At 46.8% G+C, this 13,683-nt stretch overlaps 1 protein-coding gene across 1 annotated transcript in view; it reads right to left on the minus strand.

Moving 5' to 3' along the window:
- Nucleotides 1-7,381: 7,381 nt before the first annotated feature.
- The window catches only part of PM20D1 (peptidase M20 domain containing 1), a 29,379-nt gene continuing 23,077 nt past the window's right edge, over nt 7,382-13,683 (minus strand). The window contains exons 13-14 of the mRNA XM_025991378.2: nt 12,856-12,955; nt 7,382-11,819 (exon numbers count right to left, since the gene is read on the minus strand). Coding sequence (XP_025847163.2) covers nt 11,696-11,819; nt 12,856-12,955 — 224 coding nt within the window. The 3' untranslated portion in view covers nt 7,382-11,695. The remainder of the gene's footprint in view (nt 11,820-12,855; nt 12,956-13,683) is intronic.

Consider the following 13,683-nt stretch of genomic DNA (forward strand, 5'->3'; position numbering starts at 1 on the left):
AAAAATAGGTCCGGGATGGACGGGCGCAGCAGCCAATCCGGGGCCGGGGAGGGGGCGGGCTCAGCCTCGGCCCGGCCTCTTTCCCTCGCTCGGGGCCGGGGGGCGGGGCGCGGGGGCAGCGCCGTGCGCGGAGCGACGGGAGCTGCGGGCGGGGAGCGGCGGGCGGCGGCGGCGGCGCGAGCTCGCGGGCCCCCCCCCCCCGGGCGGCCGCCGCCCCGGGTCCCCGCCGCCTGCCCCGCGCCCCGAGCCCCCCTTGCCCTGTACAGGCGTGCGCGCCGGGGCGCGTCTCCTCGCGCGCCTTGAGCGTTTCCTCCAGCCTGGCCCTCGGGAAGACCCGGACGCGTCGGCGCGGGGCCCGCCGGCTCGGACCCCGCGGGCTCGGGCCGCCGTCCCCGCGCCCCTGCCCGCGCCCCTGCCCGCGCTCCTGCCCGGGGAGGGCCGTGCCCACCTCGCTCTCGCACACGGCCCCGCTCCTGTTGGCTCGGCCCCTCGCGCTGCCTCCGGATCCCGCGCTCCTCCAAGCAAATGGCCCAGCCCTGACGGCACCGGCCTTAATAACGTCCCAGTTTTGGAAGGGGTGGGGATGGGCGGGCGGGAGGGAAAAGAGGTCAGACTCGCGCCGAGGGTCCCACAGGCACCCCCTGAGGGAGGGGCGGAGGGGAGCCCCGCTTCCTCTGACCCACTGGTCCTGGGGGCAGCAGAGGGGAGACAGGTCTCCATCCCGGGCTAAAGGAAACTTTCCCTGACGCACCTTGTGGGATCAAAGAGGGGTGTTCCCATCTCGCCCTCTGCCACTTCCTCCCTGGGGTATCTCCACCTCTCCAACGCCAACTCAGGACCAGCTCTCTCTGGGATGTTTGTGTGCAGGGGGTGTGACCTCGCCCCAGAAAGGAACTGCCACCCACCCCCAAGTTTTCCCCTCTTGCCGGTGGAACCTGTGACCAGTGGTTCCTTCCTGCCCTTTCCCACTGGGAAAGTGGCTCAGGGGCCGTTGCAGCGTGACTCCAGACCCCTGGATGGGGGTTTGGGGTAGAGATGTCCCTGGAGAGAGGAGAACACAGCCTTGGGTTTGAAGCTGTGTGGCTGCCCTTTGCGCTTTCCGACACACGCGAACACACACAGCAACCTGAGCAGGTAGTTCCTTTGGACAGGGGGTGACAAACATGTGCAACCTGGCCACCGGAACTTCCCACTCTAGTACTTAGGATGATTCCGGTTTAGGGGCTGGGACATTTGCATCAAGGGCCTGCAGTCTTACAGGATCTCTAGAGGAAATGTCAGTGTCTTAGAATCCCAATTTGGCTTTAAATACTGGGTCTCTTTGCCTGGAGACAGTGGTAGCTGCTAGACTAGGAAACAGTGGGCTCCATCCAGAAGGATCCTTTTTTGAATAGGGGGTGTAGGATTAGGTGGGAAGTTAAGGGTGGTGTGTCTGGAGACTTTTCAGTCAAGGGCCGGAGACAATTCCTGTCCTGCTCCATGCAACAGTCTTCCCTGCTGCTTTAAATCGTGCCACAGCTCAGCCAGCTGTGTATAAAATCTTGACCTCCCCATATTCCCTCCCCACCTTCCATTTTTTAGCCACCTGAAAACAGTTCGCCTCTCCTGTGGGCTTGGTGGTTGTTTTAATCAAAGTATACCATACATGTGTGAAAATGCACAAAGCCTAAGTGTACAGGTCAACAAGTTATGACGCAGTGAACATACCCACATATCTGACACCCAAATCAAGAATTAAGTCCTAACTGGCATCTCAGAAGCCCTCCCCATTTTTCCTCCCAGCCACTACCCCACTCTCCTTACCAAAGGTAACCTCTAACACCACAGAATAGTTTTGCCTGGTTTTGAAACCACGTGTGTAGGTATCATCAGGTATCATTTTGTATCTGGTTTTTCTCCCTCAATATTGCGTTTGTGAAATTCACGCACACGTGGTAGCAGCGGTTCATTTTCATTGCTTTACTGTATGGTATTAAATGAACATACTATAATTTGTTTATCTGTTATTCTGTGTTTTTTTTTATTCTTTTTAAGTAGGCTCCATGTTCATGGAACCCAACGCAGGGCTTGAACTCATGACCCTGAGTTCAAGACCTGAGCTGAGATCAATAGTCAGATATTCAACCGACTGAGCCACTCAGATGCCCATCTGTTATTCCACTGGTGGACATTTGAGTTGTTTGCAGTTTGTGGTTATTAAGAATAATGCTGCTATAACAATTTTGTTTGTGTCCTTTGGTACACTCATGTTCATATTTCTGTTGGTTATAAACCTAGGAACAGAATTACTAGGTCATAGAGTAATCATATGTTTAGTGGTAGTAAATGCTCCTAAATACTTTTTTGAAGTGCTCATGTTAATTATATACCTGCCAGCAGTGTGTTAGAGTTCCAGTTGCTTCACATTTTCATCATCGCTTTGTGTTGTCAGTCTACAAAGATTTAAAAATTTTAGCCATTCAGGTCATGTGTAGTGGCATCTCATTGTGGTTCAAATTTTAATTTCCCTGATAACCAATGAGGTTAAGCACCCTTTCATATCTTTTGTCATTTGGATATCTGTTCAAGTATTTTGTCCATTTTGGGGGGTCCATTTTGTATTTGGCTTTCTGTCTTACTGCTTTGTAGTTCTTTAAATATTTCAAATATGAGTCCTTTGTTGGTTTTAGGTATTGCAAGTATTTCTATGAGTACATAAATACAGAAGGCTTTGGTTTTGGGGTCTTCTGAAGCCCCAGGGCCGCTGGGACAAGACTGTGAGCTCCATGTCCATTTGTTCACTAGTGAATTCTCAGTTCCTGGGCCTTAGTAGGACTCAGAAAATACATTGAATGAATAATGGATGAGATAATTAAGACTCATCCAGGTAGTTTGCCCTGCATTGTACTGATCCCTAGGGTCAGACATGGAAAGGGGCTGGAGGGAGCAGATTTCCTTCCAGCCCAGCCAGATGTGACCTTGGGAAGGGGAAGACACCCAGCCCTTCCCTACTCAAAGAGCAGAAATAGCTACAATCTGTGAAGAAAGAACCACGGATGTAGGGAGCGGAGGTCATAGATGAAAAGACAGGAACTACCAGCAGGTAGCAAGCCAGCCAGATGCTTCAGAAGGAGGGATTCAGTTGGGGGTGCATGCTCAGGGACACTCAGGAAGATGGTGAGCATCACAGCCGGCAAGAACCCCTGAAGTTCACATGGGCCTCTTACTGCCTCGAGACATGTCCGCTTCTAGAGCTTGTTAGCCTAGAGAGTGCTCCTATACTTAGACATACTTTTGCCTCTCTGAAGGAGCTGCCTTGGGACTTTGGCTGCCAAGTCTCATTCCCACCTCTCCAAGGGGAACTATTTTTTTCAGATCTGGCCTTGACTTCCTCATGGCTTATAATGTCCATCCTGAAGATGGAAGACGATTACATCACTGCCAGTCCCTTCTCCAGGAAGTCTTTCCCCCAGGCCTGTTGCTGTCTCTGTCACTGTGTTTCTCCCCAGTGTCCTCTCCTTTCTTCCCTTAGCCACAGCAGGCACCAAGTCAGGTCAGAAGTCCCTATAGGAGGAGGATTTCTCCCTTGGAACACCCTAACACACTTGCAGTACCCCTTTCTTAGGTTCCTAGAAGACAATGAGGCTAGTGGTGGCCTCAGAATTTTCTACATAGAATGATTTTGAGTTAGAAGACTGGCTGGAGAGGAGCTAGATGGTGTGTCATGAAATGGTGTTTGTAGAGCAACCACAGTTATTTTCACTTAGAGTATGAGATTTTTGGTGTTGGGGGAAAGATCTGGGGGGAAGGAGGAGGTGTTGTTCACTGACAGAGTACTGTGGAGGAGCCTGTGAGGGAAACATCTCTGTGGGGCAGACTGCTTCAGCCTTGTTTGGGACTTTTCCTAATATGGGGTTCATTTAGCCTCAATCCTTAGGTCTTCCATGTTCCAAGACCCTCAGGTCTTCCTAAGGCCTTCCTTCAGGGACAGCTGAAGTCTACCAATGGCTTCTCCATGGACTACCTGGATACTTATCCTGAAACATCATAAAATTCCAGAGCCCTGTACATCCTGGACCCTCTAACCAGCATGGTAGAGTCACAAGGCTAGCCGGACATGGCTGGAAACTTTTCTGTCTTTTGTTTCTGCTGGGGAAGGTGTGCCCCCTCCCATTTTTCCCCTCACCATAACCCCTCCCCTGCTATCTCTCTTCCAGAGGTCAACTTCTTTCCTGCTGCCCAGAGCTGAGGTGATATCCCCTTCCGGCTTCATTCAGTTCTAGGAGGATGTAGTGATGGGGGGGTGGATAGGGAAGCGTGGCCATCTGTGCTCAGGGCTAGCTGCTCTTACCACTGCCTTTGCTTCTCTATAACTGAGCTCCCCTTTTCCGAAGTCCCCTGGATACCTCTCTGGATTCCTCTGGGCAGGAAGATTCCAACTATTTCAAAGCTTCGGTTCTGAAATCACTGGATATCACTGGGAAGCCCCAGCAGCAAGCAAAACCGCCTGGTGAACCGTAACTGGGGATACAGTAGTAATCTTTGAGAGGAAGTGTTGCAGAGTGGCATGTGCCCCAGTTTTGTAATCACATGGGTTTGAATTCATGTTCAGCCATATTAGGCATGTGATCTGGGATAAGCTTTATGTCTCTGAGGCATATCTAGAAAATGGAGACACTACTCCCTTTTTCAGAGATGCTGTGAGGATTAGTGATAACATAGCAATTGGAACACTTCCTGCACATTAGGAATATTATGATTCCACTAAAAAGGAAGAGGCACCATCAAGGACTAGGCATATGGAAGGGACAGGTCAGGCTCTCTTTGGGACACATACTCAAGTCTAGCCTTTTTAGCCTGTGAGGGCACTCCTAATTGTGAAGGGTTAAAGATGGACAGTCTTCAGCACCGTGGATGCCAGTGGGGAGCTAGTCTCAGGACAGCATCCCTACAGTAGGTCATCAGCCAGATATGGATAATCTTTATCTTTCCAGAGCCAGGATTCAAGAGGATACTAATCTGCAAATCAACTGCCCTTCGTGTTTACTGCTCTTTGATTATCCAACAGCCCAGGGTTTCCTAAATGGGCCTGGTCATAGGAATCACCTGTGGGCACTTCTTTTACAATATGGATTTCCAGGCCTCTCTTCTAGAAATTCTGTTTCCAGAATCTGGTGCCAGGCCAGGAAATCCACCCTTTTAATTGGTGCCCCAGATGATTCCCATGATCTGACCAGTTTGGGGAACGATGCCCCAGCCGGGTGGTTTTCAACTGCAGTTGCATATTAGAACCTCCTGGGAAGCTTTAACAAAAATGTACCTTTGTCATAGGAGAAAACGCTGAACTTTGGGAAGGGTCTGGAAGTCTTCAAAGACATGAAGATGCTTCCGTTGAATCTTCCTGTGTAGATTTATTAACTCATTTAATCATAATAATTATCCTATGAAGTAGGCTGTTGCAACACAATAGGTGAAAAACAAGTCCATGGATTGGAGAAAGGTAGGTATATTTAAAAGCTATGTAGGTTAGTCATTAGGGAAATGAAAATCACAATGCAACACCACATCACACTCACTAGGTTGGCCATTAAAAAAAAAAAAAAAAAGGCAAACCCCAGAAAATAAGCCTAGGTTTGCGAGGATGTGGAGAAATCGAAACCCTTGCACATTTGCTGGTAAGAATGGAAAAGGGTGCAACCACTGTAGAAACAGTTTGTTGTTTCATCAAAAAGTTAAGCATAGAGTTACCACATCCCCAGAAATCCCACTCCTAAGTGAATGCCCAAAGGAATCCAGAACAGAGGAAAGCATTCTAGTTGGAGGAAAACAGCGGAGTGGCAGGCAGGCCAGGGAGAATGTGGCATTTTTGGGGAACAGCAGGTTTTTATTTTTTAAAAAGATTTTACTTATTTATTCGTGAGAGACATGGAGAGGCTGAGACACAACACAGGCAGAGGGAGACACAACACAGGCAGAGGAAGAAGCAGGCCCCCTGCGGGCATGATCCCGGGATCACTACCCAGGCTGAAGGCAGACTCAACCGCCGCCAACGAGCCACCCAGGCGTCCCGTCACAGGTTTTTATTTTTTATTTATTTATTTTTAAAGATTTTCTTTATTTATTCATGAGAGACACAGAATGAGAGAGAGGCAGAGATATAGGCAGAGAGAGAAGCAAGCTTCATGCAGGGAGCCTGATGTGGGACTCGATCCCAGGTCTCTAGGACCACACCCTGGGCCAAAGGCAGATGCCCAACCGCTGAGCCATCCAGGGATCCCCCGGTCACAGGTTTTTAAATACATAGCTGGCCGCATGTTGGGGAGAACAGAGTTGGAAAAGACAATGTGGTACTTTCTGATGATATCGGTTACACAGCTTAACACTTATTTTACATGGACTTTTTGTTTGATGTGCTGGTTTTGTTTTTCCAAGTAGATGGCAAGGTCCTTGAGCATAGATACTTTATATTTTTAAATTTATACTAATTTTTAATGCCTTATATTTTAAAATTTCTGTGGTTTGCAGACATGTTCTAATTTTTTAAAAGACTTTTTAAATTTTTTAATTTATTTATTTATCCATGAGAGAGACAGGCGGAGGGAGAAGCAGGCCTCTTGCAAGGAGCCCGATGTGGGACTTGATCCCAGATTGTGGGATCCTGGATTGTGGGAGCCCGACTTGGGACTCAGTCCCGGGACTCCAGGATCAGGCCCTGGGCTGAAGGCGGCACTAAACCCGCTGAGCCACCAGGGCTACCCCATCTTTTGACATTTTAATTTAAACTTACAAATTGAGTTCTCCTTCCTCAATCAGACCCTCAGATAATGAATCTCATCCACTCTCGTAGTGTCAATTTATGGTGACAGGTTGATGAATCCTAAATATCCTGGTCTTAGACTTTTCTTCTGAGCTCTAGGCTTGGATGTCTCAGCACTTCCAGCTCCTCATATCCAAAATGGAGCTTGTCATCTCCTAGAGATCTGCTCCTTCTTCAGTTTCCCCTGTCTCAGTAAATGAAGTCACCTCCCATTTGCTCATGTCAGCCACCTGGAAGTCATTCTTGATGCTTTCCTGTACCCTACCTCCCCAGTATCCACCAATCACCAAGTGCCATCCGTTGACTCCACCTCTTAAATACCTCAAAGAAATTTTTTTTTTTATTGAGGTAAAATCCACATTAAAAAAATGAACCATTTTATTTTTATTTTTTTAATTTTTAAAAAAGTTTTTATTTATTTATTCATGAGAGACAGAGAGAGAGGCAGAGACATAGGCAAAGGAGGAAGCAGGCTCCATGCAGGGAGCCCAATGCAAGACTCGATCCCGGGTCTCCAGGATCACTCCCTGGGCCAAAGGCAGGTGCTAAACTGCTGAGCCACTCAGGGATCCCAAAAATGAACCATTTTAAACCATACAATCCACTGGCATTTATTTAGTGCACTCACAATGCTGTGCAACCATCAGCTTTATTTAGCTCCAAGACATTTTCAGCACCCTAAAAGGAAACCTTTTACTCATTAAGTATTTACTTCCCTCTCCCAGCTCTACTAGTCTGCTGTCTCTATGGATTTCTCTATTGTGGACATTGCATATAAATGGAACCACGCCATAGGTGGCCTTTTGTGTCTGGCTCCTTTCATTTAGCATAATGTTTACAAGGTTCATCCATGTCATAGCATGTGTCAGTATTTTATTCCTTTTTATTGCTGAAAAATAGTTCATAGTATGGATATAACATATTTTGTTGATCCATTCATTTGTTAATGGACATCTGGGTTGTTCCTACCTTTTGAGTATTATGAACAGTGATGCTATAACCTATTTTGTACAAACTTTTATTTGAGTACTTCTTTTCAGTTCTTTTGGGTATATAAGAGTGGAATTTCTGGGTCATATGGTGACTCTACATTTCACTTTTTGAGGAAACAACAAAATAATGAAATCTATTAAAAACCTAGGGGTCGGGGGCTCCTGACTGGCTCAGCTGACAGAGCATGCTACTCTTGATCTTGGCGTTTTGAGTTTAAGCCCCAATGTTGGGTGTAGAGATTACTCAAAAATAAAGTTAAACAAAACAAAACAAAAAAACAACCTGGGGTGCCTGGGTGGCGTAGTTGGTTGGATGAGACTCTTAATTTTGGCTCAGGTGGTTATCTCAGGTGGTGAGATGGAGCCCTGCTTTGGGCTCCATGCTCTGCATGGAGTCTGCTTGAGATTTTATCTCCCTCTCTGTCTACCCGTCCCACTCGTGCTCTCTCTCAAATACATACATTTAAAAAAATAACAATAAGGATGTTTCTGTCATTTAGGATTCAGTGTTGGCACAGAGCAATCTGTCACCCTACACACATATTCCTGAGACTAACACAGTTCAGGCTGCAGAGAAATCCTTCTCTACATAGCTCATCCTATGTCTTAAGAAAAAAAAATGTGATGCTCTGAAGATTTGTAGGTTTTGTCACTGTAAACTTTAGAGACACACATGGCTTTGGAGTACAAGGAGGAACTGAGCTGTCAAAGTGCTTAGCAAAGAGAAAAGAAAATTGTCAAATCTTTCCTCTCAGATACCATGACTGCAATAGATTCCTGCATGAAATGTTATTTCTCAGTAGTGCTGAGTGTCCATTTTCTCGCTCCTCTTTGAGTTCCAATTTCTGGTTCTGGAGGTAATCATGAGCTAGTGTAGTATTTACAACATTGCACATGGTGGCTGAGGGATATTTTTTGGTATTAAACACTTTATATTACATTTTTATATTTGTAGGTCTAAATGTAATATACATGAAGTGTGATACCTTTTTATTGACAAGCTACATGGACACTGAACAGTAAAACTGCAAATAGTTTCATTTTTATAGAATTATTTAGATTTCAATTTTCAAAGAAAAAAAAAATGAACGAAGAGTCCAGCTCTTCAGTAGGACCTTTGTGTCTCTATGTTATCTCCTCTCGGGGAGAAGGATATTGGACCCCAAATGGCCAAGTTTTTAGCAACCTGGGTTCAGCATCAAGGGACTCCAGCTAGACTTTACTCCTTTCCCAGTCTCTTTGCTTATGACTACTTTGTCTTCAGGGAGCAAGGTGTGAGTAAGAAGCTTGAGCGAAGTCCTCAATGGGGATATAGGGCATACTTGTGATTATTGCCAGAGCTCTTTCAAGGTAGATTTGGGGAGTGGTAGATTGATGTAGGTGGGGGTGGAGGGAAGTTCCAGATTTATTGCCCCTTTCTGCCCAGAGTCCCAGGGCTCATGTTGTCCTGGTCTGGTCAGCACTTTTGGCCATTCTTTCCAGAAGCATTGAGGGGCCACAGGATTGAAAGGTCTGTGTTCTTGGAACTGAGATTTGGAGCAGTTCCCTCGCAAGGGCCTTCCTTCCCACTCCAGAGGCTGGAAAGACTATCTTTTCTGCCAGTACAAGAGAGTGGTGAGACCCAATGGGGACAAGGTCCCCTGCCCATTCTTCCCCAAGTTATCCCATGGTTTATTAGAGACCCAGCCGTCTCCAAACTCTGAACCCAGAAGCTGGGGTTGGTGTGATAAGGAATGCTGGCAGACAGAGGGAGAGGTGTGACTAGAGAGAGGTCAGCCAGGGGAACAGAGAGAGCTTGAGCTAAGAACCAAAGCCAACGGTACAACAGCCTTTGTCCTTGGGATCTCCTTGGATCGGAATGAATAAGCTACACAGCATAGGTTCTTGGGGTGGGCAGTGTGGTACAACTGAAAAAGCACTGGACTTGGGGATTTTTAACTGACATTTACATTTTGGGGCTGCCCCTTGAGAGCTTTGTGATCTTGGGCCAATGACTTCTCTGAGTCTCAGTTTCCTTCCTCTTCAGTACTATTAGCACAGGCTTTGGACTCAGGGAGACTTTGCTCCCAACACCTGCATGACCTTGGGCAAATTACTTAATTTCTGAATTTCAGTTGCCTAATCTATAAAACAGGAGCAATAATCCCTTGGAGCTATTGTGAGGATTAAGTAAAATAATGGATGGGAAGTAGATTCCATTATTAATTTAGGACCATGGAATGATGGTGCATTTGGGGCCAGGTGACATGGTTTGAATCTGCTCCCAGCTAGGTGTATAACCTCTCTGAGAACCAATTTCTCCCCTGTAAGAAGGGGTAATAGTACTTTCTTCATGGGGCTCTTATGAAATAAGGTGTAGGAAAGCACTTTGTCCAGCTCTGCATGAATGTGAAGGATTATTTTTGTTCTTCAGCTCACTCTCTAACAAAGGCTGAATAAGTTCTGAGTTGGCCAAAAAAGGGAGGGTGAGGGAAGGAATGTGAATCTTAGGGGGAGTAGCAAAAAGGCTCAAATAATCCCCACACTGTGTTTCTACCACTTTCCATTAAGCATAAGCTCCAAGGAATAGCTCACAGCCACGGGCCTGGGCATGGGAGGGAGGTAAGGAATTGGGGGCGTGGGGGTTGTGGGGTGCGAAAAGGAGCCTATTGCTGACATATCCCAAGGAAGGCATGAAAAGTCTGATGAGGCAAAAAAGAGGGAGTCTCTCAAGTCCCAGCGCCCTCTGTGTCTCTCTCTCTGACTCCAACTCCGTTGTGACCCACAAAGCTCGCAGCTCCCAGCCTTGAGCCAAGAAAGGCTGCCTTCCAATGCCCCCTACCTGGCAGCTACTAAGCAGACTTGAATATGCTCAGGGTTGGATTCCAGAGGAAAAGAACAGGAGCTCTGCTGTCCTCTAAGGAGGCAAAGCTTGCCCCTCCTCTGCTCACCACCTGGGACAGAGCCCCTCAAGTCAGGCTCCTCCTTGCTCCCCCATACTATACCTGCCACTTCCCTTTGATAGGTCAGAACCAGGACCTGAGGCAAAGGCCAGAACCCCGCTGGTCCTGGGCTTCACTGAAAGGCAGGATCATGAGTGCCCTTCTCTTGGGAGCTCAGCCCATAGGATATGCCAGGGAAATGTTTCCACAGATTAGTGCCTCCAGGGGTGGGTCAGCAGCAGCAGGTGGCAGGAACAGGACAGGGGAGGGAGCAAAGACCAGGGAGTCCTTGGGAGAAGCCCAAGGATAGTTTTCTTCTCTAGGCTCCAGCCTCCAGAACCAGGAGGTTTGGGGTTCCTGCAAAGCCCCCTGCCTCAGTTTCACTTCTCAGTGACCACTTGATGCCACATAGCCCGCTTTATTTGGCCAGGTGTTGTTAGTAGTATCACAATATAACTAAGTTCTGCTCTAGATTAGAATAAATGGGAGGGCAGGGCGAGGGATGCAGGGGCAGGAGAGGAGAGATGAAAGGCCAGCTAAATAATCCAAGGGAAGGGGGAGGAAGAGAAAGGAAGTTACAGCAAAAAGAAATTTGTAAGTGATAGAGAGGGCAGCCTGGCAAGCATGCTCTAAATTAAACACTTCTAGAAGGTAAAAACCAGTTGAGATTTTCTAATTCTTTGTTTGTCAAGTCAGGCCTTAACAAGGAGCAGTTAAATAACCTGTATAAGACAAACAAGCCCAGTAACTTCTAGGATACTGACAAGAAGGCAGTAAATGTTGGTCAGCCAAGGGATGCAGATGTTTGGAAGAAGGAAGAAAAGAGGTTCCTGCCAGCACTTCTCTACCCTTGGCCTTGTTCTTTGGTGATTTCAGGAGTGAGTAAGGCAAGTGGGTGATGGATCACAATGTGGTTTTGACCCAAAGTTTCATCGACATTAGCTTTGCCCCGGGTAGGCACGGTTAATCCAGCTGGCTCCTCGACCTCATAGTTCGTGCAGGTGAGGAATTGGCTCCTGGTATGTGTCAGCATTCTGGATAAACTCAAAGATGAATTTCATCTGGGTCTCATAGGCTTGGACTGAGATTTTCTCATTGATTCCATGGATGCTGAGTGAGAGATTTTGGGAAAGAGAGGAGAGAGCCAATTGCTGTAGAACAAGTGCTATTACTGAGTACCCCCTACCTCACATCCCCTGAAGCCACTGGCCTTTGAGTCTCCAGAGGGTAAGAAGTGGGCAAGTGGGAGAGGCCTTTTGTAAGAAGATGACATGTAGGTCATCTCTCCAGGGTCCCGGCCCATGGCAAAGAAAAAGTGCATATAATAATAAAATCCTGGGGAGTTCACATTTGTTTCCTGCTCTGAAATCTATGTGATACTTTCCCCTCAGAGGGGAAATTATCTTTTTAATTCTATTTCTCTTAGGCCAGAGTCCCTGGCCCCTACATTACTAGGGACATAAAAGGAAAGGGAGGTGACTGCTCAGGGTCCCTGTGGGACCTCTACTTCATCTAGAAACTTCCCATCAGATCTTGTGCTCACAATGTGCCTCCACACGCCACACATGTAAGTAACCTCAAAGATAAAAGAAATGAAGAGTAGCAACCTGCTACCTCAGTTGAAAAAAACAAGCAAAATCCGTAAAAGCTATTATTAAGATCTATCAAATATGCTGAAGAACCCACAAAGTAGTAATTCACACATAGCAGTTAAAATTGGTGATCATGTCTTAGATTCCTATAGTATATTTTCTTCTGAGAATTCAAAGCATGTGTCCACCTTTGACCTATATGGGTCTGCATTTCACTGAGTGGTAATTGAGAAATCTGGAGTCTCCTTTTTTGGGGGAGAAAATGAAGTCCAGAGGGTAAGTATTCTTCCAAAGGGAGGGATCATACCCAAAGGTCCTACTTGCATCAGGTTCTTTCCAATCATCCCAGAGAAACAGTGGCCAATTCCCATACATTCTGGAGTGGCAAGACTCCGGCAATGATGAAAGTTGGCCAGTGGGTTCAATAATGTCTTCATTTTTGTTTGTTTAAACCCTGGCTTCCCCCCATTCTGTGGACTGGTAGGAGAATGGGGTGGGGATAGGTCAGATGTATCTCCTCCTTCACCCTTCCTGTTCGAACTTGTTCCACTCACCTACGGAAGTCCTGAGGATGCAGGTAGACGGGGTTGAACCGGTAGATGCTAGTGGTGAGGTTCGTATAGTGTCTGCTGTCTGTGTTGCCAATACAAATACCTACACAGGGAAAATCAAGAGGAATGGGGCTTTATGTGAGCCATCAAGCCAAGGTAGTGATTGGAGGTGGGTTGACTGGAAAATCATAAGAACGTCACCTGGCCCCTCCTGGGAGCCTGCAGCTATGAATTTTTGTCCTTCAGGCTACCCATTCTCAAAACCTTAATAAAACACCATTTCAGCCAGAAGCATGAAACCTCCTCCCAAGTGTATTAGTGAGTTATCCCTTGAATGATCCAGACTGAAGTGTCCTCTCTCCATGATGACCAGGGAGGCCAATACCTTCATTTTATACCCTTAGCTGGGCTATTTCAGAAATCTAGCTCTCCAGAAATCTAGATATCAGTTTTTTATTGCCTTGGTTCTCTTTATATCACCCTAGATCAGAAATAAACACCTTCCAGGGAGGTTTACTGCTATAAAATGCAGTCTTCTTAAAGCAGAACACAATTTCCTATTATTTTCATCCTCTGAAGGCTGACTTTGTCTTCCAAAAATCAAGCTTCAGGTTAAGGAAGTCCCAGGATATTCTCCAGTATCATGCTCTCTTGAAGGTAGTAGCCACTCACCCCACTCGCCAGCTAGGGCTAGGACCTGTCTCCACTGGGAGAGTTCTCTGAGAAAAGACCCCCTCAAGCACCAATTAAAGAATGGTGGGATGATTTGAGATGTTAATTTGTGTTTTGTTCCATTTTCCACTCCTGGTTTCAAATGGGTAACTACGCCCT

This window comes from Vulpes vulpes, chromosome 5 (assembly GCF_048418805.1).
Source record: "Vulpes vulpes isolate BD-2025 chromosome 5, VulVul3, whole genome shotgun sequence".
In the NCBI taxonomy this organism is placed as follows: domain Eukaryota; kingdom Metazoa; phylum Chordata; class Mammalia; order Carnivora; family Canidae; genus Vulpes; species Vulpes vulpes.